Here is a 24,781-nt window from a genome sequence, read left to right as displayed (position 1 = left end):
CCTTAAGGCAACCACCTGCGCGGCTCAGCTTGGTTTCACTCGCGGGGCTGCGGGACTGCAGGGCATCGCCAGCCATGGCAGTAGGCTGGCCCTGTGGCCGCCCCGCTGGAAGCCTGTTTCATCTAGCTGGTAAGGTGTCCTAGCACCGCTTTTCAGATCCTTTCCTCTGCATTTCTTTGTCTCTCACAGCATCCCTTCACATCTTTCCTTTATTTCTCCTTTGACTTCATTTTCTCACACATCTTTTATCTTCTGTCCCACCTTTCTTCTGTCTTCTGGAGATGTTCTTCTCCCTCCCATCACCCTAGTCTCTTCCAGCTCAGCCTGGCTTTTGCTGTCTCTGCATTGATACATTTCATGCACAAGGCAAAAAGTATTTAAATACACTGATTTTCTGTTTTCTTTTTCCTGATATAAATGTGTTTCCTGGTGTTAATGCTGGCTTGCCTGATCACTTTAAACAATCTATCTGCTATTTCCCAGGTAAATGATCTGTGAATCAGATACCTTAGTAGAGTGAAATATAATGGTGCATCTATATCTTACCAGGCTTTGTTGTTGTTGTTCAATGATCTAACTAGAAGAAGAAATTATATTAATGTCTAGAAAGTGTCTTTATTTTGTTAGTAAAGAGTTTTAAAGCTTGATTTCCTCTACTGAAAATCATCCAAACATTTAACTGTTAAGAGAAAAGGAAATAACATTTGCTTCCATATCAAATGCCTGAAACTATGTGTTTTTTCTCTAAAGTAAACTGCTTCCTCCTATCAAACATGATCTTGCTGATTCAAAATTCAGGACTGAAACAAAAAAGAGTGTGTTTTTTTCTGATTGACACAGTTCTGATGCATGTGTAGGAAAGTTACTTAACAATCCATATACAGGGATAATAATATTTACTTCAAAGAGCAATTGTTAGAATTCGTTCTTAGTTGGAGCTATTTGAAGGAAAGGCAGAGTAAAAATGAAAATTAGTATTTTATGATCTTCTGCTTTGCGTGGTTGCTGATACTACTACTAAGCAAACCCTGTTAAAGAGGGATTTCTGTGTTTTTCTCTTAGCTGAGGTTTGCTAGTCTTGCAGGCTTCATAACAAAGTAAACAAAAGTGATTAGCATGTAGGACTTAATGGTGTCCAAAAGCTCCTGCCAGGGATGGATGCCAGGGTGGCTAAGAGGCAGTTCTGCAGAAAGAGAGCAAAAGGTGTGAGAGTCCCAAGATGTAATTATTATCCAGAAGAATTAGTGTTCTTTCTATTGAGAGGCAAGGTATGTGGGGAAGTAATGTTCCTCCTTGTAAGATTAGTTGCTACAGGGAAAAAAAGCAAATGCTTTTGGACATACAAACCAGCTCAGATTGAAGGATCAGAGGCATAGCTGACAGCAGAAATCCTGAAAACTTCAAGTTTCATGCGTCTGTCTGTAGCAGATCACTCTTGAAAAGCAATTTGATGTAAAAAGTGTTAAGCATTTAATGAATTATTTGACATTTCTTAAAAATGCATGTGTTCTCTTTAAGAATCTGTTGTCTAGAGATAAGACCTAGTAATAAACTGTACAGACAACAGAAAGTATTCATATGATGAATCAGAATCATCTGAAACTGCAACACTTAAGCAGCAAAGAAAAGCTAAAATATAATAACACCTAGAGCAGAGTCTCCATAATACCTGTAGACTTAAGAAATCAGATCTGTCTTTACGTTATAGACTCGGAACCGCAAAATATGCAGGAAAGAAAAAGCACCTTCCCCATGTTATTTGCTGGAAAACAAAGCTCCCCAGCAGCAAGGAATGTAATCCCAAGAACTTTAGAAAACAATATATACAATACAATATATATGTAAATACAGCTATATGCATTAAAAGCACTGCTCGAGTTCCTCTTCTTCCTAACTTTTTCTGGTTACCCCAAGCACGAGCTTGTGGTTAAAGAGAATATTATCTAGCGTACAATTAGCCTTGGACTGGTGAGAGGGTAGATGGGGCTGGGAACTGAAACAGTAGTAGTTTCACGTTCTACAAAATGGAGAATTTTGTGATGAACAAAGACTTCCAGTACCTTTCTCATCAGGGGAAATTTTCCGTTAACAACTGCTCTTTGTCCCTTTGTTTTTATTGCACCCACTCTTACCTGAGAGCTATTCATAAAACCCACCTGAGAAAAACGAAGCTGAGAGATACTGACCGAGTTCTCCCTCGGGCTGGCAAATGAGAGGGCTTTTCATATGAGCAAGGACTGCAAACTTAGGCCCTAACAAGTTCTGGATTAGGTTGTGGTGTGTCTGATTGCACAAAAACTGTAGGACAATACTGTTGACCCCCTTCTCACAGAACATACAACTGTCTGTTGCATTCCCATGACAGAAACCCAGGAAAATATGAAGTGGGCCAGCATATTTTTGCTTTTAAGGAGAAACCCAGAAACGCTTGGGACCCAGCCACTGCAGGATCTGTTCATCTCCCAGCAATACACCGATTTCTCTCTGACAAACCAGCTGACAAACATTCCAGAGCAAGTTCAGGCGCCTGCCTCTGGCAGGAAAGTGAAATCAGTGAGTACCCTAGAGGGAACTGAGTTTGATCCTGACTACAGTCTCTTTCCCAAAACATGAAAAAAACAGGGTGCAAGCCAGCTGTGAATGCTGGATAGGGCCAGTACATGGTCTGCTTGCTCAGGGAAACAGTCATGCCCAGCAAAACATATTTTCATGGTCATTCATCACCATGTATCTCATCGATCAGAAGATAAGTTGTCTCTTCTGAAGTGAAGATTCCTGAAAGTGAAACGATTGTGCAGGGGAGGGCTGTTTTCTGATGGAAGTAAATGCAACTCAAAATTATGCGTGTTTTATTTCTTTGAGATTTGGCCCCATTTGCTTCCCCCCGCCTTTTCTCCAGAAAATTCCTCAGATTACCTCTATTTCAATCTACTAAGAAGTTGGAAGATTTCCAGAGCACAACCCAACTGCCAGGGCCACCCCCGTCTCTGCCCAGAGGTGTGTGGGTATATGCTGCTGTGACTGCTCAGTGGAGGCAAGTTTTTTAGTGGAGTAGAGCTGTGGGCATCCTGTCCTTCTGCAGCATCTCCTTCAAGAGCCTTTCCTATAATGACCCCAAAATAATACAGCACAGAGCACCTCTTGTTCACAGTTTTCTGAAGATGTAGCTTTCAGAAGATCTGAAACTTCATCGCAGAAGTTCACCCATGTTTCATGTTCTGCTCTGTTAGTTGAAAAGCTGGTTTCAGTCACTGTTTTCTGAAAACCTTCATGGAGGTGTTTGCTACAAGAGGCAGGGATGAAAAGCAGTGAAACAAGCAAACAGCAGTGAAAGTTAAATCAGAGAGTAAAACATTTATGAAGCAAAAATGTGTAAGAGCAGGAGTGGATGACCAATGGAGGCAGAAAGTAGTTTCAGTTTTTATAGTGACACTAGAAAAGGATAAGGACTGTTTAACCCGAGTGATTATATGCTTTTAAAAGGAAAATAGGGACCAAAAAACAGTCCAGAGCAGACAAACAGCAGCATTTCTCAAATGAGCAGAAAGACCTTATTTCCTATATGGCTTAACACTATTGCTTTTAATAGAAATACATTCAAAAAGATACTATAGGACTCTAAACTGAAATGTGGTGTAAAATGCTTCCTTAAGGAATCTGTAACCCTTCAAACACAGATAATACTCTGAAAATTACTGGTGTGTTTGAAAGGTAAACTCTTCTTTTCTCCTCTATATATCATGAGAAATAAGATGATAACAAAGCTAGACAGATAGCTGGATAAATGTTCTGTGCCTATTTTCCATCCAAAGGAAGGAATGGCTCCCTTATTTTTCCAAGATGTTTATTTAAAAACTGCTGAAAAAAATGAGTAAACAGACAGAAAAGCTAGCATGTCACCTGGATCTTTAGCTCGCATTATTTACTCCTTTCTTTGTAGTGTAGGCTTAATTGAGTAGATAAGATATCTGATTAATGAGATACAAGGCCTGGATTGTGAAGTGCTTAATCATTACAATGTTTATGGACATGTTATCCAAAGTTTATGTTGGAATTTGCATTCATACAACTGCTTGGGGACAGCAATTGTTTTCTAACCCTAGCATCATAATGATATAAATAAGAATAACTAATATTTATTTTTTGTTCATTTTTACCAAATTTTATACCAAACACTAAGTACTTTTTTTTAATCAAATACCTTGGATTCATTTTCATAATTTGAAACAAAATCAATCTCTCCCATTCTTCCTCTTTCTGTCTATCCTTCCCCCATACACAATTCAGGCCTTCTGTATTCCCTCCTTACCCCCTTTTCCAGGAAAGGAAAGGCAATGTACTATAGTCAGTTGTGGAAATATTCGGATGACAAGTAGTATAATTTCATTATCTGCCATCTTCTGGTTTCATTTCTTTTTCTGGCAGATGCTTTTCTCCTTGTTGATGAAGTGGCAGGAATCTCACACCTTTGTTTTTAGGTACATAAATAAAGTAGTCCTTGCGTGCAATAAGTTAGTAATTCCTCTGGTGTCAGTAGAAGTGCTAGAGTGTGTCGGATTATGAGACTGAAGTACTTAAACACAGAGCCATTTTTTTTTTTTAAAAAGGAGTTAAAGCAAACTTATTTATGCCATTAGATGAGACGTCTATTTTTTTTGCTTCAGAGTTGTCTAGCTTTTTAATGGCACAAACATGCCATTCCCATGAGCAAGCATCCTTTAGAGAACAGAAATGAATAAGGACAGCCCAATGACGCTTTCTGTATCGTGGGGGCCTCTGTGGTGCCATCACACCAGCACTTCTTTGCTTCTAGAATTGTCCCTTTATTCACAGAATCACAGAAAGCTTGAGATAGGAACGAACCTCTGGAGGTCATCTCCTCCAGCCTTCCTGATCAAGCAGAGCCATGTAGAGCCAACTGCCCAGGACTCTGTCGAGGTAGCTTTTGAATATTTCTGAGGATGGAGACCACCGCTTTTCTGGGCAACTTGTGCCAGTGCTCAGTCATTCACGTGGTGAAAAATTTTGTGCCTTCTGTTCCTGTCCCTGGGCACCAACGAAAAGAGCCTGGCTCTGTCCTCTTTGCACTCTCCCTTCAGGTATCTATATAAATTGATAAGATCCCTTCAAGCCTTCTGAAGAGTCCTGGCTCTCTCAGCCTTTCCTTATAGGAGAGATGCTCCAGTACTTTTATCATCTTTGTGGCCCTTCTCTGGACTTTCTCCAGTATGTCCATGTCTCTCATACTGAGGAATCCAAACTGGACAAAGGTTCCAAGTGTGGCTTCACCGGTGCTGGATAGAGGAAAAGGCCATCTACCTGCTGGCAAAACATCTCCTAATGTGACGCAGGGTACAATTGTTCACTATATTTAGTGGGGTGAAAATGTCTGGGTGATGTGGGAGCCAAAAAGCAACTCCCTTGAGAGGATGACAGATGTGGGCAAGAAGAAGAAGAAGGAACCACAATGCAGGCTCTTCCTCAGAAAGGGAGGTTGCCATGGTAACTGCAGTTCATGGCCTTTTCAGCCACTTCCCAAAACGGGATGTCCTCGGCAGTCCTGGTTATTCTTTGTAAACTGGATCACAAGTGGCTGGAACAGCCCAAACTGTGGGTGGAGCAGTAGGGATTTCAGTGAGCTCACTGTCAGCACTAGCCGGAGCAGAGAAGTCACCGTAGTATCATGGACCAGGGGCACCTGGGGAAGCGCTGTCATTCATTCAGCCAGTCGCATACAAAGCAGATAAAATGAATAACAGGCAAATTAGCAGTTCAGCTGTTTGAGCAGTGCCTTTATCTTGAACTCACACGGAAGATAGATGGAAAGTTGTCTTAGTGAAATGAAAGGCAAATAAGTGTTTGAATATAACCCTGCAGTCCTTCCTCACCCAAGTCCAGGTAAACAAAAAACAGAGGAGGCAGGACAGAGAGATAAAACAGACCTAAAGATCTTGCTTGCTTCAGCCTTCAACATTTGTTTCATGCTAAGGAGATTTTTTTTTTCCACATAAAAGACATGAGTTACTGGCATAGATTGAGAATTCAAAAAGGTGATTTCAAAGCAAATCTATAAATTAAGGAGCAACACACTGCTAAGACGAGTTGTGTTTAGCAAAGAAACTTGCAGCAGCCAAAGGCGTCAGGCTACTCATAAATGTACGCAGTCCCTCACTAAAAGCAACTCGTTCCAGAGGAACAGCAAGTCTCATGTACTCAGGAGGGCAGGTATATGATTAGAAAGCCTGAAAAGTGACAAAAATATACAAGTAAATCAAACTGGATTGTTATTCATCCTGGCTTAAATGAATGCTGAAATCACAATATGCATCACAGAACATTATCATACCATCATAGAATCATAGAATGTGATTATTTGGTTATCAGTCTGAAATAAAGTAAATAGCAGTAGAGTTTATCTATAGTAAATAATGTTGTTTATGTAGTAATGTGAGAAATATGCCTACACTTTGTGTCATCATTAGCTTATTTTTACTACTTAAGGCACTGAACAACCATATCTGTAAGTAATCAGTAAAAAAAGGAGTATCTCTGCTGACTTTCAGCTTCCTGTTCTGTTGGAGAAGGTTTTGTTTGCTTCTCTGACAGAAGAGTGTAAAATATATCCCCAGTGTGACACTGTTTAAAATCTTCAGACATCTCAATTGTTCTTTGTTAATATCTATGTGATTTAGAAGCTGGCTGCAATGAGCCATAGGCAGGGCTTCTGACTGTCCTTGTCTAAGAAGAACGTTACTAGCATTGAAAGGCATCATTTTGTCCAAAAGATGAAGTTTGCTGAAATCTGTACAAAAAGTACATGCCAAATATGTTAGAACATAACAAGACAGAGGACAAATTCTTGGAAACAGTGGCCAAGATATTAGAGATATGTATATATATAAAAAACAATAAAGGGGAAGGTTAAATTTCTTTCAGCTCTTTCCATCTGGGACCTGGAAATGAAGGAATGAGGAAAAGATGAGAAAAATAAAAAATTTAGAAAATTAATTCGTGGACAGAGTCTTCCCTGCTGTATGTGGCAAACTACATTGGAGTAGACAGGTCTTCACAGTGATGTTCCTGAGACAGATTGAAAGAAGAAGTTTGCTCAGTCTCATATATTGAAAGGAGATCTTTTAGATTTAGGTACAGATTAAATTTGGAAGGACTAGGGAAGCAAACATCTTAGGCGAAGGCAGTGTAGTTTTACTACAGGAGGTGACATGAAGTGCGTAAGTTATCAAGCAGCAGAATCCTTTGCTGGTACTTACACTGGATGAATTAGGAATGATTGTTCGCTGTCACAAGTTCTGGTTTAATATCTCTTCAGAAGAAACGCTTTCGACACCACTATAATAAACAGGGGCACAAGCAACTTAAAGATGTTCTGCCTTTTTGTTATTATTTTTTCAAAGTTATAGAACTGAGTTAGAATTCTATCTGAGCCATGCAAGAGTAGCCATGGGATCTTCCCGGAAAGGGTCAGTATTTTTAACCTTTATATCTTTTAGTAGAAAATCAGAAAATGTTTGCTGGAGACAGCGTGTAAAAAAAGAAGAAAAAAAACCTATCAGATATCCATCATCAATTATTTAATTAATGTATGAAAGAATTTACAAGGACTCTTTTGTTTCACGTTTCTTTTCCTAAGAAAAAAACATAAGGCAGCTCCTTCGCAAGCAATCAGGAGCCAAAGTGGTCGAGTTAGTCACCAGCCAAGAAAATACCCCTACACTTCAAAGGGCCGACTGTGTATTCAGTGCTGCCTCGGTTGTCTTAACGACAGCTCCGGAGGAGCGTGGGGATGCGGGGATGCGGAAATGCCCAGGGATGCGGAGATGTCCGGGATTGCAGGGATGTGGGGATGCGCAGAGATGCGGGGACGCGGCAATGAGGTGATGCAGGGATGAGCGGAGATGCTCCGGGATGCGGGGATGCGGGCGAATGAGGGGATAAGAGCAAATGAGGAGATGCAGGGATGCGAGGATGCAGGGATGCGCGGGGATGGGGATGCGCGGGGACGCGGGGATGCGCGGAGATCTGAGGATGGGCAGGGATGCGGGGATGCAGGGGTGCGCGGAGTTGCGAGGACGCCGGGATATGGGGGTACAGGGATGAGGGGATGCGCGGATGCGCGGGGCCGGAGCGCCCCCTGGCGGCAGCCATCTGCCAGCCCGTCCATCCCCACCCCGTATCCTCGGGAGCGCCCACGCAGGTGCTTTGGCGTTGGCAGCTCTCGTTCCCTCGCACGGCAGCTCCTCTCTCCGGCAGAAGAGCCCCGGGAAGAAAGAGTGTGTAATGCCATAGCCTGAACTGCTGCAGGTGGTAGAAGTCGTGGGAAGAGCGAGTCCAGGTGCAAAAATAATAGAGGTGTGGGGTTGGTGGCAATGGCAAACGAGACGGGCAGATCATAGAATCACCAGGTTGGAAAAGACATCTTGGATCATCGAGTCCAACCATTCCTGTCTGCCACTAAACCATGTCCCTGAGCACCTCATCTACTCGTCTTTTAAATACCTCCAGGGATGGGGACTCAACCCCCTCCCTGGGCAGCCTCTGCCAGTGCCCAATGAACCTTCTTGTGAAAATTTTTTTCCTGATATCCAGTCTGAACCTCCCCTGGTGCAGCTTGAGGCCATTCCCCCTTGTCCTGTCCCCTGTCACTTGGGAGAAGCAGCCAGCACCCTCCTCTCTGCAACCTCCTTTCAGGTAGTTGTAGAGAGCAATATAGCATTCCAGGACACTGTATAGTATCAATGTTGTTTCTCATTATTAGTTTTTGACTCAGTATTGAGGTCCTAATTAAGTACTTCCCGAAGCCACCTCTAACACACCCCCACCCCCCCCCCCGCCCCTTGTACTGCTTTCCTGCTCAGTAATCCAACTGTAGAGATTCTTGGTTCACTTCCACTGAACTCCTCCTGAAAAGCTACCATACTCTACAGACTTCTTTTTCCATCTCAAATCTCAATCATGCTCAAACATGACTGTAAATAATTAAATCAGTTCACGTGATGTTTGTTGTAATTAACTGGTAAGACCAGATAAATGACTGCTCCTGATCAAGACGTACCCCATTCCATATTACAACAACTGGTTATAATTATCATGAGCTGCAACAGAGGCATCTTGTCACCCAACTTGCTTGTTAAACCTTGTTCTAACACGGTTATTATTCTGCAACATGGAGCAACACCTCTGGCCCCATCATCATGTGAGAATGAACTCACAGGCTGTATTTTTTTCTGGAAGCTGGGGGTTATTTAAGCTGAAGGGATGAAGACACCAAGGGAGGAAGATGTTAAAGGATGAGGAAGGAGAAAAGTGGAGTTTGATGGGAAAGAAATAACATATGGGTGAAAGGCAGGCATTAATTTAAGATCAGTTCTTTCTACCTATCCTGCCTTCCTCTGATTTATATTGTATTTATGTAGAATAAAATTCTCACTTCAGGATCCACCACTTTGTGGGTGATATGAAAAAAAGCAGCCACATGCAAAGATGGGTTTTTTTAAGAGTTAACACATGTATTAGGTTCATCCATGTCACCACTTTTACAGATTTGTTTCTGGCAGCAGATAACTGTAGGAGAACTATAGCTTTCCTGGGGGAAAAAAAGGTCCTTCTGCCTTCCCTGACCAGAAAGAAAATTTTGGAAAGTTGATCCAGAGAGTCTCACTCAGAGAAAACAGTAGGAAGGCAATTAAGAAGCAAAACACAGTTTGCTTTGTGTAAGTTTCCTGACCTATAAGGCAGAGTGGAAGATGGTTCTATGTCTAGGAAAGGCCTGACTGCTGTGTAAACCAATAAGCACCCTGAGCTGAACACAAACACAGGATGCATCTCTTGGTAAAAAGAGAAAAGTTTTTCTTCATCTTTCCCAGTGCTCCAGTTCTTCAGCTATTTTCTTTCTGATACACTCAGACTCAGCATATTTTAGAGTGTCTTTCCCAGTTTTCCAAAGGCTACTTTAGTCATCCTCAATTTGAAAATAAAATTTTGTAAGGAGTTCCATTAGGTGAACCATCTAATAGCTGGACTAACTTAAACATAGCTGTTTGGTTTGATATCTCTCCAGTAGATTCAGTTTCTTCTTCTCAGCGCTGTTACACATAAGCTCAATTACTGTCTTGTACAGCATTTCCCCATGCATGTGCCTACACATATTGATGAAATCCTCAGTTTATCGCAGCTAAAGGTTTGTCTGACTTCACTGAGAACAAAATTTCTCCTACTGCTTTTATTTTTGTATAACCTATAAAAAGATGATGAAGATGGAAAGCAGACATAAACAAACATTATTCAGAAGCAGCAATTTATATCCCTTCCAGCTTCAGTACAGTTTGGAAATACACAACATGATTATGCACTCTACATAAGTGATATTCCACACCCAGTGTTTTTCAGTCTCTGCAGTTCTTACTTTGGGTTTTTGGAGGATGACTGACATGCAGTGACAAGCTCTAGCAGTTAACAGGACAATTTTCCCTTATACACGGGAGTGTCAAAGTGCCCACTACTCCCAACATACATTCCCATATACTGTCCTTTACAGACACAGTTCCAGTTTGTCAGACACCTTGTTTGCATGTCTCGCTCACAGTCTGGTTGCTACATCTGCCTCTTTCTGCCTGAATTTTAGCTGCAAATCTTTTCCCTGTCAGTGTATAAATACATCTTTCCTTTTCTGACTGCGGTGTTGGGCATCCTCCTCACAAGGTGGTGTGAGCAAAGTGAAGTAAAACTGGGGATAAATTGGCTCAGCTTGTACAATCAGAAGCTAAAACTGTTTGCAGATTGGAAAGCTGAAGCAAAGAAATATTCAACAGGCCAGATGAGTGGAACTTCTGAAGTCATACTTCCAGGTGTTTTCAGCTGGTGTGTTTTGGAAACCAGTGGCTATAGGTGCATTTCCATCAGCTAAGCCCCTGGCTGTGAGCCTGTCAGATGGTCTCTGGTTTGAAAAGAGTGAGGTGTGAAGTGGCCAAACAAACAAACAGAAACAGAGAAGGCTGAGGAGAGCGGGGTGTATTGAAAGGCTGGGGAGGGGTGGGGAGGAGGGGCTGGGAACCTGGATTGCATCGATGGGGAGGAATTCAGCATGCTTGATGTAGATACCTAATGCATGCCTGCCTTCCAGCTACCCTCTGGCATTCAGTGTCTCAAGAAGTGCCAGCATTATCTTTATAGCCAATGGAGGGAGATACATATCTCCACAAAGAAGTTCACCTTTCCTAAGGATCACAGAGAGATAGACACGATCTTCTTCAGAAATCTGCACAAGCAGACCATTGCCTGTGCCTACTGCGGAAAGGTGGCACCCAAAGTGAAGTACATTAGGTGCCTGATTGAGAAGGACTCAATCCATATTTTCCAAGAGGGCTGAGGAGAGGTTGTTGAAGTGTTGACAGCATAGAGCTCTGCAGCTCCAGAAGGCTTAGACATCAAAGAGGCGATGCTGGCCACTCTTACTCATTTCTTCCTTCTTCAAGTTTTGCTCTTTCTTTCCATCACCTGCAAAAATAGTCTCATTATTTTCATCCTTCAAGCATTTGCTGATATATTTACCTTTTTTCCTCCTTTCAAGTCTGCACCTTGATTCACGTCCAATCATCTCAGGAGCTGGTGGGGTGGGAGGCAGTGGGAAGGGAGAAAAAAACAAGACCTGAGGGCAGAAATTTTCCAGGTCACCAGGAAAGAGATGTTATTTTATGATTCAGTGCTTGTTTGTACTGTTGGGGGCTGACTTTAGGGGCTTAGTGGAAATCAGATACATGTCACTTAGATAGTTGTGCAGTCTTCTGTTTTTCTTGTTTATGTGCAATGGTGGGGACATGGTTAGTCTATAGATCCTTTAAGGCTAGAAGGTCACTTTCCAAGCTGCAGTCTCTGCAGAAAGTTTTGTTTGAAGCATTCTGGAGAGATGATGCCTTTGAGGCACCAGAACCTTTCAACACTGTTTCTTGTGCATAAGGAGAATGACATTCGCTCCTCCTGCCAGAGCAGGGAGATGGCAAATGAGCTGCCCTTGCTGTATAGGCTCCTGGGATGTGACAGAGGCAGGGAGGTATGGAGAAGGGAAAGGGCAGGAAGAATCCATGGGTTTACTACTCCTTGCCTTCCACTTTCTGTATCACTTTCCTCAAAAGAGTGGGAATTGCTGCCTTGTTTGTTTCCCAGATGGGAAAAGGCACAAGCCTGTGAATGGCAGTTCAAGGGAAGAAGCATCTAACCCAACCCTCATTGTGAGCTGCTGGGATGCAAAAATCCACATCAGGAAGCCTCAGGAGAGTCTGCGGTGGGTATGCCAGATCAAATAAAGCCTGTCCTGGAGAGAAGAAAAGAGAAGACTAGATCTTGAGTCCTTAGGTGAGCTGAGTGTGGGCTCTAAAGGCAAACTGGAGGTCTTTATTTGGCTATTGCTCTGAGCAGGAGTGAGAGGTGCTTGGCAGTTGTTTCCACCCGGACATCTCCTTGGTGCCAATGGGAGGGATGGTGCGTTATCATCTTCTGACTCACAACAGGCAAATGCTGGCCTGCAGCTGCAGGGTTTGGTGCTGCAGGACCCTTTCAAGATACACTGATGGAGAACTGGGCTGCAAGAGGGAGCCTGTGTTTTTTAATGTGGTTTCTAAAGAAGTCTCCATAGCACAGAGAGACTTTTGTCTTTAGAAATTTTCTGCAATAGTACAGGACATGCTCATAATGTGTGATGTATCTGTGCTTCTGAAAGTTTCTCTGAACAGTACTTTCACTCACTTCCAATACACAAATGCAGAGTTTGCAAACGCACATGATATAACTGCTTGTTACTTTGCCACGTTTTTTTAAGAAAAAAAAGGTGTAGTCTTTCTACAGTTTTGTTGTATTTTATTTTTATTACCATTCTTATCCCTGACCAGAGGGATAGGCATAGTTACATTTGTTTCCTGTTTCTGTTTTACAGTTCTTCTTATGACAGCAGTTACTTTCACTTCTGCAATGAAGCAAAACGCATCTGACATTAAATGTCTGCGTATCAACCAGAAGGATGAAGGTTCAGGAACACCATGGTCATCCGTGTCTCCTAAGGTAATCCAACAGAGAATGAGTTGCTTATAAAATATTCCTGTTCGTTCCAGAAATACCTTCCCAGAAGCTTACAACAGCCTAAACCTTTAGCCTGTGGGGGTGTCACAGTCAAAACAACCAGTTAGGTCAGCTGTGACTACAGAAGGACAGAGGGAAATACGTATCATCATTCATACTTTGAAACTATAAATAGATAAGCACTAGTTTTCTTTAAGCCTGTTTTTTTAATTGCTGCTTTGATACTGTCTCACATCAGCACGCCTGAATATTGCCAAATATTGCTGGAACTGTATCGATGTAAAAAACTATGTGGCATTAAGGGAATGGATGAGGCTGTGATGTGAACCAGTGGCCAGACACAGCACAGTGGAACCCATGCCACGTGTGTGTGTACCACGGCTGCTGGGACTGGTGGGGAAGCTGCATAGCCCTCTGCTCCTACCACCAAAGCCCATGCATCTCTGCCTTTGACTGACATGCCAAACCTGCCAAAGCTGGGTAGGGAATCAAATATGAAATTTTTACTTCTCTTCTGACTCAAAGTCTTGAAATGACAGAGGTGGTATAAATAGATTATAAAGAAGTCAAGAGCTGCAATTTAAATATTTCCTGAGGATTCTTGTTTCAAGACAGTCTTATGAAACCTTTCTCATTCCTGGGCAAAAAGATCAGTAATTCCGATAATGAAAGAAGGTATACCAGTCAAAGCTATGCTGTCCTTCTATCAGACAAAGGAGAATACGGCTGTTATCTCTAGATACTTCTCAGGTCAAGGGAAGGGATGTAGAAGGAGCAAGGAATAAGAAACAAGGGGCCAACCACAGGATAAGGCAGAAGATGCGATGAACTTTGTCCTTTCATAAACTTACATCAAACAAATGTCACTGACCAAGGTAAAGGAGACATTTATGGCTACTCTTCAAATGAATGCCACCTTTAGCTGCAGCTAAGCTTAGAGACTCATTAATCCATTGGCGTCTTTCAGAATGACTGTGAAATATTCTCTTTCTGTTTGCAATTCTCCTTTAGTTCTACCTAATAGTGAGGAAATGAAAGGCCTGAATGCACCCAGGCCAAATGTCTTCTACCTAGTACAACCGCCAAGGAGCAGCCTGGCCAGATCCTGCAATAAGAAGCAGTGGATTGCTAAAAAACAATCATTCTGGCCCTGCCTTTGCCTTGTGGTCACAAGCAGAAAGGTTGTCTTACAGTCTTCCTCTGGTTCTACATGGAAGGAAACAAAAATGAGAGTAAAGAATAGCCTATATCACTAAGGGAAATTACCCTGTTTCTGGCTAAAATTGTTCTGTGATGTCTGTCTGAAGGACAGAATTAACTAATTCAACAGGAATCCTATAGTGTTTCCTCATGCCATAGAATTCAATATATTTATTAATGCATTTGACAATAGAAATGAAAAAAAAAAAAACCTAACCCAAACAAAATGAAGGTATGATGAATGTGTTGTTTCAGTATGATTTTTATTCGTATTTTGGTGTTATAAGGCATTATTAATTTATGAAAGCTTTTCCAGAAGAGCATCCTTCTAAAATATTTGAATGCCAAAAAAAACCAAACCAAATAAAGCTAATTGCTAACAACAATCTGTCCTCTTGCTTTGCAGACTTCTAATGTTTTGGAAGATCTTGAGTGTTATTTGAATTCTCAGGGAAGAGAGAACATCTATGAGCCAACTAAAAATGTAGAAGTTAATGTGTTTGAAGATATTGAATTAAGAGTGATAATGAACATTTCAGACATCATTTCGTGCTTTTGGTTATTTAAAGACAGCAAAGCTTGTAAACCTTCATTGAACTCGGAGAATCAGTAAGTCAAGGGATTAAAGGATCTTTAAGAGATTGTTTATTTTAGGATGCAAATGGAATACTTTCTGTGACTGTATTTGCATTTGATTTCCTGTTATGCATTATCTTTATAAATTCTCTAATCTTTCCTAACTTTTGTCACCCAGCAGCACATTGCTAATTATCATTTAGACACATATGACTCTTAAAGTCAAGCATAGTTTGAAATCAGATTGTTCTTTTCATTTGTATAGCATTGTGCATGGGGGCTCCAGGGACTTTCTGACCTTGAGCAATTTAAGATTTGATGTGCTCATGTGACACAAATACCATGATCTTGTAGTCAAAGAAACTGAGGCATGGAGAATATGGGACTTGTTAGTGTCACACTGCAGAACGGGAAGAGCACCAGATACAGCACGCTCATTCCCACAGCCAGACCTGGGCTGGAACCTGAGGCTGGATTATTGCCTCCCCCTGCAAAATGTGTGGGATGGGATTGTAGGTAAAGCATTTCCCTGTGGACCTCCTCAGCTATCCTAAGCTTGGGAAGTCCATCCTTCCTAATGCTCAATGTTAAGTGTGTGCCTGGGCATCTGTGGTTCTAAATTCCTATGTGCTGCCTGTGTAGGATGGAAAACAGTTCAGATTGAAGGACACTACGCAAATAATGAATACTAATATCTCTGAAATGGCTTTGCAAGAGCTAACATTTTGTTATGTCTGCTACATATCACCTTCTAGATAACAAATACAACTTTATTTTTTATTTTATAGGTATGTTACGTCTTTGGCTTTTTCCCAAATAAAGGAAACCCAAGCTGGAAAATACACCCTCTCAGTCATAAGTAAAACTGGCAGTTACACAGTAGTTATGACTGTTCTCATCCGAAGTAAGTATATCTCAGATGAAAGGGGTCAGTCCCTCTATATGTTGAAGGGGAGAGGCTCAAGGTCAGTCACAGCAATGAGTCTGATGAATGGCGTTTCAAGTGTCTTCCTAGGTTTGCATGGGACTCAGGACTGTCTTCAGAGACTGACGTCAAAACCACAGACTGTGTCAGAGTCAGGTTTCACTGTCAATAAACCATGCAAATGAACAAATAAAGGTGTAAATGCAGTGCAGTCCTCTTCTCCCCGATGAGAGATTCCCCTCTGTGCCAAGAGGGACAAATCAAAGATAGTTTTTGTGTGCTCTCAAAGGTTGTGGGCTAAATTTGTTTGCATTTAACCTGTTTATTTTTGGTATCGCCTGCTGGGCTGTTATCTGGACCAGATCAGAATGTCCCTTTTCTTTCTCTGGTCTCTCCAAAGTCATGTTTTGATCCACTCAGCCACTTCTCCGCCTATGCCTTCCACTGGGTCTCTGCACTTCCCACACAGCTTTTCCTTTAGCAATTCTGTGGGCAACAAGAGACACAACTGAGGGAAGGGGGAAGACAAGGTGCCAGCCTTTATTTGTTTATTGGGTTTTAAGTTAAAATGCATTGCTACTGCAGCTGCTCAGCACTTTTAACTGCTGTTAAATGCTCTTGACAGAAAGCATGCGAGGTGCAACTTTTTGAAAGGCTCACTTTGGGAGCAAAGTAGGTTGAATCTTCTCAAGGGCCACACAAGAAACATCTTTGATGCAAAGGCAACTGTTGCAACAAAGTTCAAGCTTCTTTTTCTAAGTGGAGGTGTCCAAGAACACCTGAAAAAAAAAGGACTCCCATTGACATGTCTGTTTTTTTAAAAGAAGTGAAATACCATATTATTTTGTCTGGAAAGGGCCAAACTTAAAGATAAAATTAAAAAAATAAAAGAAATATGAAAATAAATTTCAAAGAAAAAGCAAAACATCAATCCAAACAGCTAAGACTGTAAAATTTAGGACCAAACCCTTCTAGAGACAGGTGTAATAATATGCATCATTTCTTGCTTTGTTTTTAATAAACTGTAACTAATCAACTTTTTTTTTTTATTATTCCTTCTTCATTTATTTTAAACGTATTTCCTCTGTTTGATTTTTTTCTCCCTCAGATGTCATAAGTGTTACCTCTGGCCTTCCGTGATTTACTTGAAGGCCTATTGAACATCTAAAGTATAATTTTAACAACTTCATTGAGGTGACAGGGTATTAAGTCTTTAATTAAAAATTATTTTCTCTACTATATCAATTAGGGTTTAGAGGTAAAAAAATGTTATTACATGTGCAAGAAAGAGCAGTTCGAAACAATCATGACAAAGATCTTTTCGGTATCAATTGCTTAGATTACATTCTCCTTGCTCCTGTGAATCTAATATCATAATTACATTTCTAATAATATTCTCCAGGCTAGATGTGAACCCTTCAGCTGAGATGTGAATCTCTATGGGTGAGAAAAGCCTTCTAGACCTGGCATGTAAGACATAAATGAAGAAAGAAATTAAAAAGCCAGAAGTATTAGTTTCACCTTAGTATGTTACCTTGCAGGCAATGAAAATATGACTTTAAAGAAAATGTCTCTTTTCTGTGTGGAAGCTATAATTTCATTTTAAGATGACCTAAAACCAGATCCAGTGTTTTCATTTTGAGTGAAATCTGTAGCAGTTTTAATATACTAAATTTCTGTGCTCAGTCCAAGTCTGCGCCTGATGGTTTCAGAGGACTGGAAGTTGTCTAGGAACCTTTTCTCCCTGGGTTACAAATATAGGATAGAGAAATCTGCCAGTTAGCAAAAGTCATTATCACCCATTTTTTTCCCTTTGTGTATCTGATCTGACTGAGTAGTGTGCAATGATTCCATTTTGTGTAGAGACTTTGTATTCTCAACAGATACTCCATCGAAGGCCATCGGCTTGGGATGGTATCTGTGCTCCTTCCCAGCAAAACGAATAGCAAGCACAGCAAATTAACGCATTTCAGTATCAGGCTCAGGATTATCCTCTGGTGTATAGATGCAGGCCTTTGATACGGGGGAAGCTGTGCATTTAGCAATCAAGACTGAAAAGCTCAGAGACCAACCCACAATACCCCTAGGGCAGAATCGTGTTCTATTCCCTCAGCGTTTGAAACATCCTGAAAGAAATTACAGCTTTATAACTTTACGTACTGTGAAATAAGCTGAACAGTGTTTCCAAATTATTTCTGCATTCCTAAATATTTGCATGATTTTTAACAGAGAAACCAGGCAAACCTTATTTCAGGAAAAGGGAAAATTCAGATGCTATCGAGTGTATATCTGAGAGCTATCCCCAGCCCTCTGTGGAGTGGATATTTTGCAAAACACCTGAAAAGAGGTATGCGTATGCTTATATGCATGTGAAATCTCTAGACTGAAGGTTTACCATCTTCTAAAGGAGAAGGGGCAGGCTTTGTACTGCTTAGTGTGCATAGGGAGCTGGGGAGGTAACTGAAGGAGAGAGCTTTTGGGTCAGAATTTTTGAAGATGGGCTCTACTAGGTTGTACTCCCTTGTGCTGGTTGAAAAACTGTGTCCGCATAATCCACTTTTGAAGTGCTGCAACATATTTTTCCTAGAAATTTTGCCTGTTGTGCTCTGTTGGAAACTTTCAGCTCTTTGCTTGAAAAAAAATGTTCCAGATTTAGTATTTTGAGCAAATTGAAGTTATATTATTTCCCTCCAGTTTTTCACCTTTTTTTTTTTAAATACAAATGCATTACATCTAGGAAGATGTTACGCAGGATCATAATTTTCCAAGCTGATTTTTTTCCATTCTATTAATATGTAACGTTAATTTTATCTGTAATGCCTTTCTCTGCAGTGTGATCATTTGAGACCTGGGTCTCGTAATGGCCACTGGATTTGCAGCCGCTCCCACCACTAGGAATTGAGAGATGTGTGAAAGCTCAACCTCAATAATTTCACTCTTCTCCAGATTTCAGTCACAGCATTACCTGTCTATGGGACAGTCTGAACATATTCAGGTCATTTCAGCTCATATTTCTACCTAGGCTGTGAAATGTTTATTTTCTTATCTTCACCTTTCCTGCTTCCTTTTTATTCAGCTATGTAGAATCCAGTTTTCCCACTATTGTTTTCATATTCTCATGGCTTCGAGATTTATCAGATTTATTTGCTTGAGATTAACCAAATGAATCAATGAATAATTGTCATTGCAATTGCAGTTGCCCTGATAAAATGCATGAAGAAAACAGGGAGATAGATGGCATACAGAAGGTACACCAGGAATCATTTCAAACGTATATATGGTGCTGTGCAGTTAATGACCTGGGCAGAGAATGTACAAGCCTCTTTACAATAGGTAACTTCCCTCTAAGGTTTGCTTACCACGAGCTGGATCCTGCTGCTAAAGTTAGTTGCACTTCTTATCTGAGTAAGCTTTCTGGGCTAAAATTACTTGTTTGTATTCAGTGGAACAAATTTAGCAGTGAATACGATTGCCCTGTCTCATGTTTAAAACCTGAATTTCAATAACTATTTGTGCTATCTAAAAAATGTCGTGTCCTTCTACATTTTCTAAGCATCTACTGTCTTTGTCTGTGTGCTTTAGGACTGTGTTACTGTAAAGTGCTCCTCAAAATGTTCTTAAATGTATAAATTTATAAATAACCATAACTTGATTAAATTCAGGTTAATCTGTCTGTTTTTTTAATTAAACCTGATCAGAGCTAAGCTCTGTGCAGAACTGTGCTCTATAGACATCTTGTAAATTATGACAAAATTTGGTTTAAGACATCTAAATCCATCAAATTGCTCATTAATCATTAATTTCATGATTGATGAGTAATTTTCCTGAATTCTAATTATCATTACAATATAATAATAGATGTCTATACAGCCTTTGAGGAAAAAATGTTGATCTAACTGAGCATTTTTCCAGGCAAAGTGATAGTTACTCCAATGGCTATGTTTTGATTTTGTAGATTTAAATGAAAGACGAGCAGCGCCTTTACCTGAATTACTCCTTAAAGTCGGGGAACCATTGCTGATCAGATGCAGAGCTGTTTACCATAATTATAAATTTGGAATAAAATTATCTTTTGAAAACAAAGAAATTGAGAAGGTAAGAGGGCAAGACATGTTTTAAAATAGGTAATATTTGATACTATCAACTGATTAAATGGGAATCTCTGTTTAAAACTAGGACCACCAGTTTGAAGGATTAGAATATCAACCAAATGGCTCAGCAATTCGGACCCAGTATGCATTCACTTCAGTGGCAGAAAGAAGCAATAGTGGGCATTATACCTGTTCTTCTACAGTTCATCCAAATCAAACTGCTTTGGTTACAGTTTTAGGTAATTCTTCCAGTGTTATTCTTGTCCTTCTGCTGGTTCTTTTCCTTTGTTTTCCATGCAGCGGTTCTTTGTTTGCAGGTATGCAGCTCATGTTTATAGTTCCTTTTCTAAGGAAAAAGTCTGCTGGCACTTTCTGGTAGTCCAAGAAAGCCAGAGATTAATCTGAACTGAGTCTTCTGGTGCCCGGAGATAATTACCCTTTACTTTATATTGCTTTTCAAATAATTCCCATTAATTAAAATACGGTGCTTTTAGAAGTGAAATGAAATGGCACTGGTTAGAGGTATAATCTACATGACTTCATGTCCACATGGTCTGGAACATCTAGTGACTGGTTTCAACTAATATGAGGAAGAAATGTCCTACTGCGACTCCAGTATGGGTTTTTACAAGCTGCAGCCATGACCTCAGCCTCCTTCTCACCACTTACTCCACCTCCCTTCACTCATGTAAGGCACCTCCATCCCACTTTTGCTGCACTTTAGAGGCTGGGAGGTAAGGTAAAGGTTCTCATGTCCTCTGTTCTGCTGTTTTGTATGGTCCTTTCAGGTACTTATTGCTGTTACACAGAAAAAAAAGGGATAGAAAATCTCCACAAAGCCTGACCTGGGTTTGCCAGGAAGGAAACAAAGAGTTGGAAGGCTTTTGATGGTGGGCTATCCCACTCAAAACCCAGAACAAATGAGAAGCAGCATTTTCTGTTATGGTTGGGGAGTGATCCACAATTGACCGTTTGAATTTGCCAGGTTTTCTTATGGCAAAGTATATTTGGGGAAGAATTTTAGCTCCAAGAGCTGTGGAACAAGTAGCAGAAAAGTAATAAAAACTTCTGTGTTAAGAGAGGATGTAAGCCCAGAGAGATGGTGAGTAATGAATGCTGACAGAGCTGGCAAACCCCTGCAGAAGTGATGTTGCACCAGGCACTGAAAGGAGCCATCCTCCTAACACCAAGCCATACAAGGCCTGAAAACTTACAAAAGTGAAAGCATATCAAAGGAAACTTCATTGTATTTAAGCAACATGTTGATTTAAAAGCCAGCAGTGTTGAATTTAGTCCAGAACAGCCTCAGTGGCAAACCTTGTTTCTCAGATGGAAATGATATGCAAATAGGAATAAGTCTGGAAATAAGGCATAAAAAGGAAACCTGTAGATAGGACCATGCTGCTGAAATAGGCACTGGGAGTAGTCTTCTGACTGGCATGCCTGGAGTTGGAGTCTTAGAGCCCTGAGAACACGGCTCTCAGAAACACCTACCACCCATTTGACCCTCGATGTAGTTGCTCCCAGTTTACAACACCTAAGCTAGAAATGGTAGGAAGTGAGAACACTTACCCGGTCCCTTTCAAAATTACTTTCCCAGTACAATATCCTCTTTTCAGCTTCTGCCTACCACTGAGCAGGAAGTTCTGTCATTATTTACAATAACCAAGTATGATACCTGGGCACTTTTTCTACTCACATCTTATTAGTAAAAAGGAAGACAGGGGTGAGGGGGGTAACTTAGAGGAAGGGAAAGATCCTCTTCTTTCTTGGCGCTAGTGCGCATTTCAGAAATAGTGGTTTCTTGGATCCATGAACTATCAGGTATGAGTATGAGTCGCATTAACAGGGGACATTTGTCACTGGAAGACTGTATGTCTGAGGGGGCTATTGTTTGATGGGGGTATGCCAAGCTGTGATGACTGTCTGTACCCTTCTTAACACCCCTTACACCAACAAAATTTCTGAGGGCTCATTGGCTTTGCTGATGAAAAAATCCGTTTGTTTCTTACACGGTGAACTAAAGTGCGTGGATGTTGGCACACATCTGTAACAGGTTATACAGGGATATCCTGCGCTTATGATCCTCCCCAGCCTTTAGCTTACTGTAATAATGACAACCATTGTCGGTGTGAATTTGTGCTAGCATCCCAGGTTCCATTTTGGCAGTGATATAGATACCAATTTCACTCAGTTGTCCATGGAATAGAGCTGCAGTTTCTGAAATGATACGTGTCCTTCCTTTAAATCATCACTGTGCATGAGTCGGCAACTATAGCTACGCTAAGAATGGACGTGATGTAACTTTACCAATAGAAAACTGATTTTGTTGACACATATTGCATTGCCTGGGGACCCTAGTTATCATAACTACATTGATGGGTGGTCTAATCTAATGTAGCCAGTAAGTTCTGGTTTACCTTTTGCTCATTGATAATTCACCAGCTTATCCCATCTTGTGTGGCTGGTCAGGTCAGGCAGGGTGACTGGACCACTTTAAAGCATAACAGAGATCATGCCAAGAACTGCAGCTGCAAGTCTCTTTGTTTCTGCATTTCTTATGCTCAATTTCCACTGGTGCTATAAGAATTTTTAGCACTACGCAATTTTGCTTCAGGAATATGCAAGCTGTTTTGCAACATGTGTTAGGTTTAAAGAAACAAATAAACAAATATGATAAATACAGAGATTTTGAAAGCTTTGATTCCAGTTTCAAGAATTTCATCTCACCTCATGTTCACTGTTTCTCTGGCAGAAACACACTTAAATCTGCCCCAAAATGATAAGCCAAGCAATAATGTGTTATTTTCTTTCTCCTTCGGGAAAAAAGCTACTTTTTCTGAGTTGTTTTCCAGAGAAATGGCATACCCTGCTCCAAGGTCCTTGTGTGCACTCTGAAGAAATCCATTACTCTTGGCAGGTTGTCTTGTTAACAGAGCACTCAGATGACCTTGTCCCTGGAAGAATGAGGTCCAGAAGATCATTCAGAGGATGAAGGTCCGATTTATAAAGCTAATAAGCCTTTAATATCAGAAAGTAGGAGAACAGTCATGAAAGGAATTGCTTCCTATTTTAAAGTTCTGACATTTTTGTAGTTTATCCTAGAATTTCCAGATAACACTTTTTAAACCAGTAAGCTAGATAGAGGTAAAACACACCAAGCGGAATATGGGATTACAACCACAAGAAAAACACTCAAAAGGAAAAAATCAGTCCAGCAGTATTTCCACAGTGCTATTTTTCACAATGTGGCTGATTAAACAAGTTTCCAGAGACTGTAGAGTCTAATTCCTTGGAGATACCCACACTCAAATGGACATGGTTGCAAGCAACCTCATCTAGTTCGACCTGCTCTGAGCAGGAGCTGAACTAGACATCTCTGGAGTTCTCTTCCAATGTATGTGATTCCATGATTTTTACAGACCTGATTCTAGCCCCGCTGATGACTTTAGGACAGCACCCTCCCACCTATTTCTGCCATTCAGTGTCTTTGGGTGGGATTCATGAGACATCGTGAGACATCTAACCCCAGCAATGGCTTAGTTTTTTTCATCTGTCAGTGTCAAGTGACAGATATTTCTAGAGAACACTTCAGTACATTTTTTGTTATCTTCTGGTTTAAGATGGAATGTATTTGAACGTGCCTTTCTCGTTCCACTGTGTGTATCAGAAGTTCAAACAAGTATGTGGGTCACTGAACTTCAGACAGCTCCATTAGGTGAAATTAATCCCACCTGAGCAGGACAAGTCTTCAAAACGTTTTTTCATATTGCTGTTGTCTTGCATAAAATATGCCTAATTTAGATGGAGAAATAAAGGAACAGCTTCAAGACTCGCATGCAAAATCTTCAGCTCATTACAAGGAAGGAGAAACAACTGATGGTGGTGCCATCTGTTTTCATTCCCTGTTGGAGGAAAGCCAGGAGGTGCAGCTGTTGACACCTGGAACACCCACCTAAAACAAAACGTAATAGTGTTGTTGCCCCTGTGGTTCTGTGCAGGAGATGGGGGAGAAATGCTGGACCATTTTGGAAGGGCTCTGATCTAACCAAATATGCAGCTTTAGCAGGCTCAGATCATCTGTCTGCAGCTGAACACAGTGAGATCATTTCAATACTGTTTTGAAGCATTATTTTCTTTTGATTAACAGGAGGCCTTTTGTGATGTAACATAGTGCTTTTTTTTGCTTGTGATAACCAAAATGAAAAACAGAGATGGTAAAATACCTTCATTAAGCAGTCCATCATTTGTAATATAATATCAATATTTTATTTGTTTTTTCAGAAAAAGGATTTATAAACATAACCAACTCTAAAGAAGATTTTGAAATTGGTGAGGAGGAGTTTTGCTTTGAGGTTAACTTTACAGCATATCCACCAGTTAGATGCGTGTGGCTGTTTTTCCGAAAGACTTTCCCATGTAAGCAAAGTTACAGTGTGGATGGACGCAGGTATATTTTGGTATAATTTCACAATGTTTCCTCTTTATCATAGAATCATAGAAAGGTTTGAGTTGGAAGGAACCTTAAAGATCATCCAGTTCCAACCCTCCTGCCATGGTTTCCACTAGACCAGATTGCTCAAAGCTCAATCCAGCCTCACCTTAAACACTTCTAGGGGAGGAACATCCACAACTCCTCCGGGCAACCTGTTCCTCAACACCCTCATTGTGAAGAATTTCTTCCTTCTATCTAGTCAAAATCTACCCTCTTTCAGTTTAAAGCCATTCTCCCTTGTCATATCACTACACGCCCTTGTAAAAAGTTGCTCTCCAGGTTTCTTGTAGGCCTCCTATAGGTACAGGAAGGCTGCTATAGTCTTACTAGAACCTTCTCTTCTCTAGGCTGAACAACACCAGCTTCCTCAGACTGTCTTTGTAGGAGAGGTTCTCCAGCCCTCTG

The 24,781-nt window shown here is 40.8% G+C and overlaps 1 protein-coding gene across 2 annotated transcripts in view; it reads left to right on the top strand.

Moving 5' to 3' along the window:
• Positions 1–24,781, top strand: part of FLT3 (fms related receptor tyrosine kinase 3) — a 37,447-nt gene continuing 12,666 nt past the window's right edge. For both annotated transcript variants that reach the window (XM_054066893.1, XM_054066901.1), the window contains exons 1-9: positions 1–129; positions 12,947–13,071; positions 14,696–14,898; positions 15,654–15,769; positions 18,020–18,137; positions 18,987–19,123; positions 19,746–19,885; positions 19,967–20,120; positions 24,166–24,331. In XM_054066893.1, the coding sequence (XP_053922868.1) occupies positions 75–129; positions 12,947–13,071; positions 14,696–14,898; positions 15,654–15,769; positions 18,020–18,137; positions 18,987–19,123; positions 19,746–19,885; positions 19,967–20,120; positions 24,166–24,331 (1,214 nt within the window). In that variant the 5' untranslated portion in view covers positions 1–74. The remainder of the gene's footprint in view (positions 130–12,946; positions 13,072–14,695; positions 14,899–15,653; positions 15,770–18,019; positions 18,138–18,986; positions 19,124–19,745; positions 19,886–19,966; positions 20,121–24,165; positions 24,332–24,781) is intronic.

The sequence above is a fragment of the Cuculus canorus genome, chromosome 1, assembly GCF_017976375.1.
Source record: "Cuculus canorus isolate bCucCan1 chromosome 1, bCucCan1.pri, whole genome shotgun sequence".
NCBI lineage: Eukaryota > Metazoa > Chordata > Aves > Cuculiformes > Cuculidae > Cuculus > Cuculus canorus.
The sequence above is the reverse complement of the archived record's forward strand: the minus strand, read 5'-3'. Positions and strand labels throughout refer to the sequence as shown.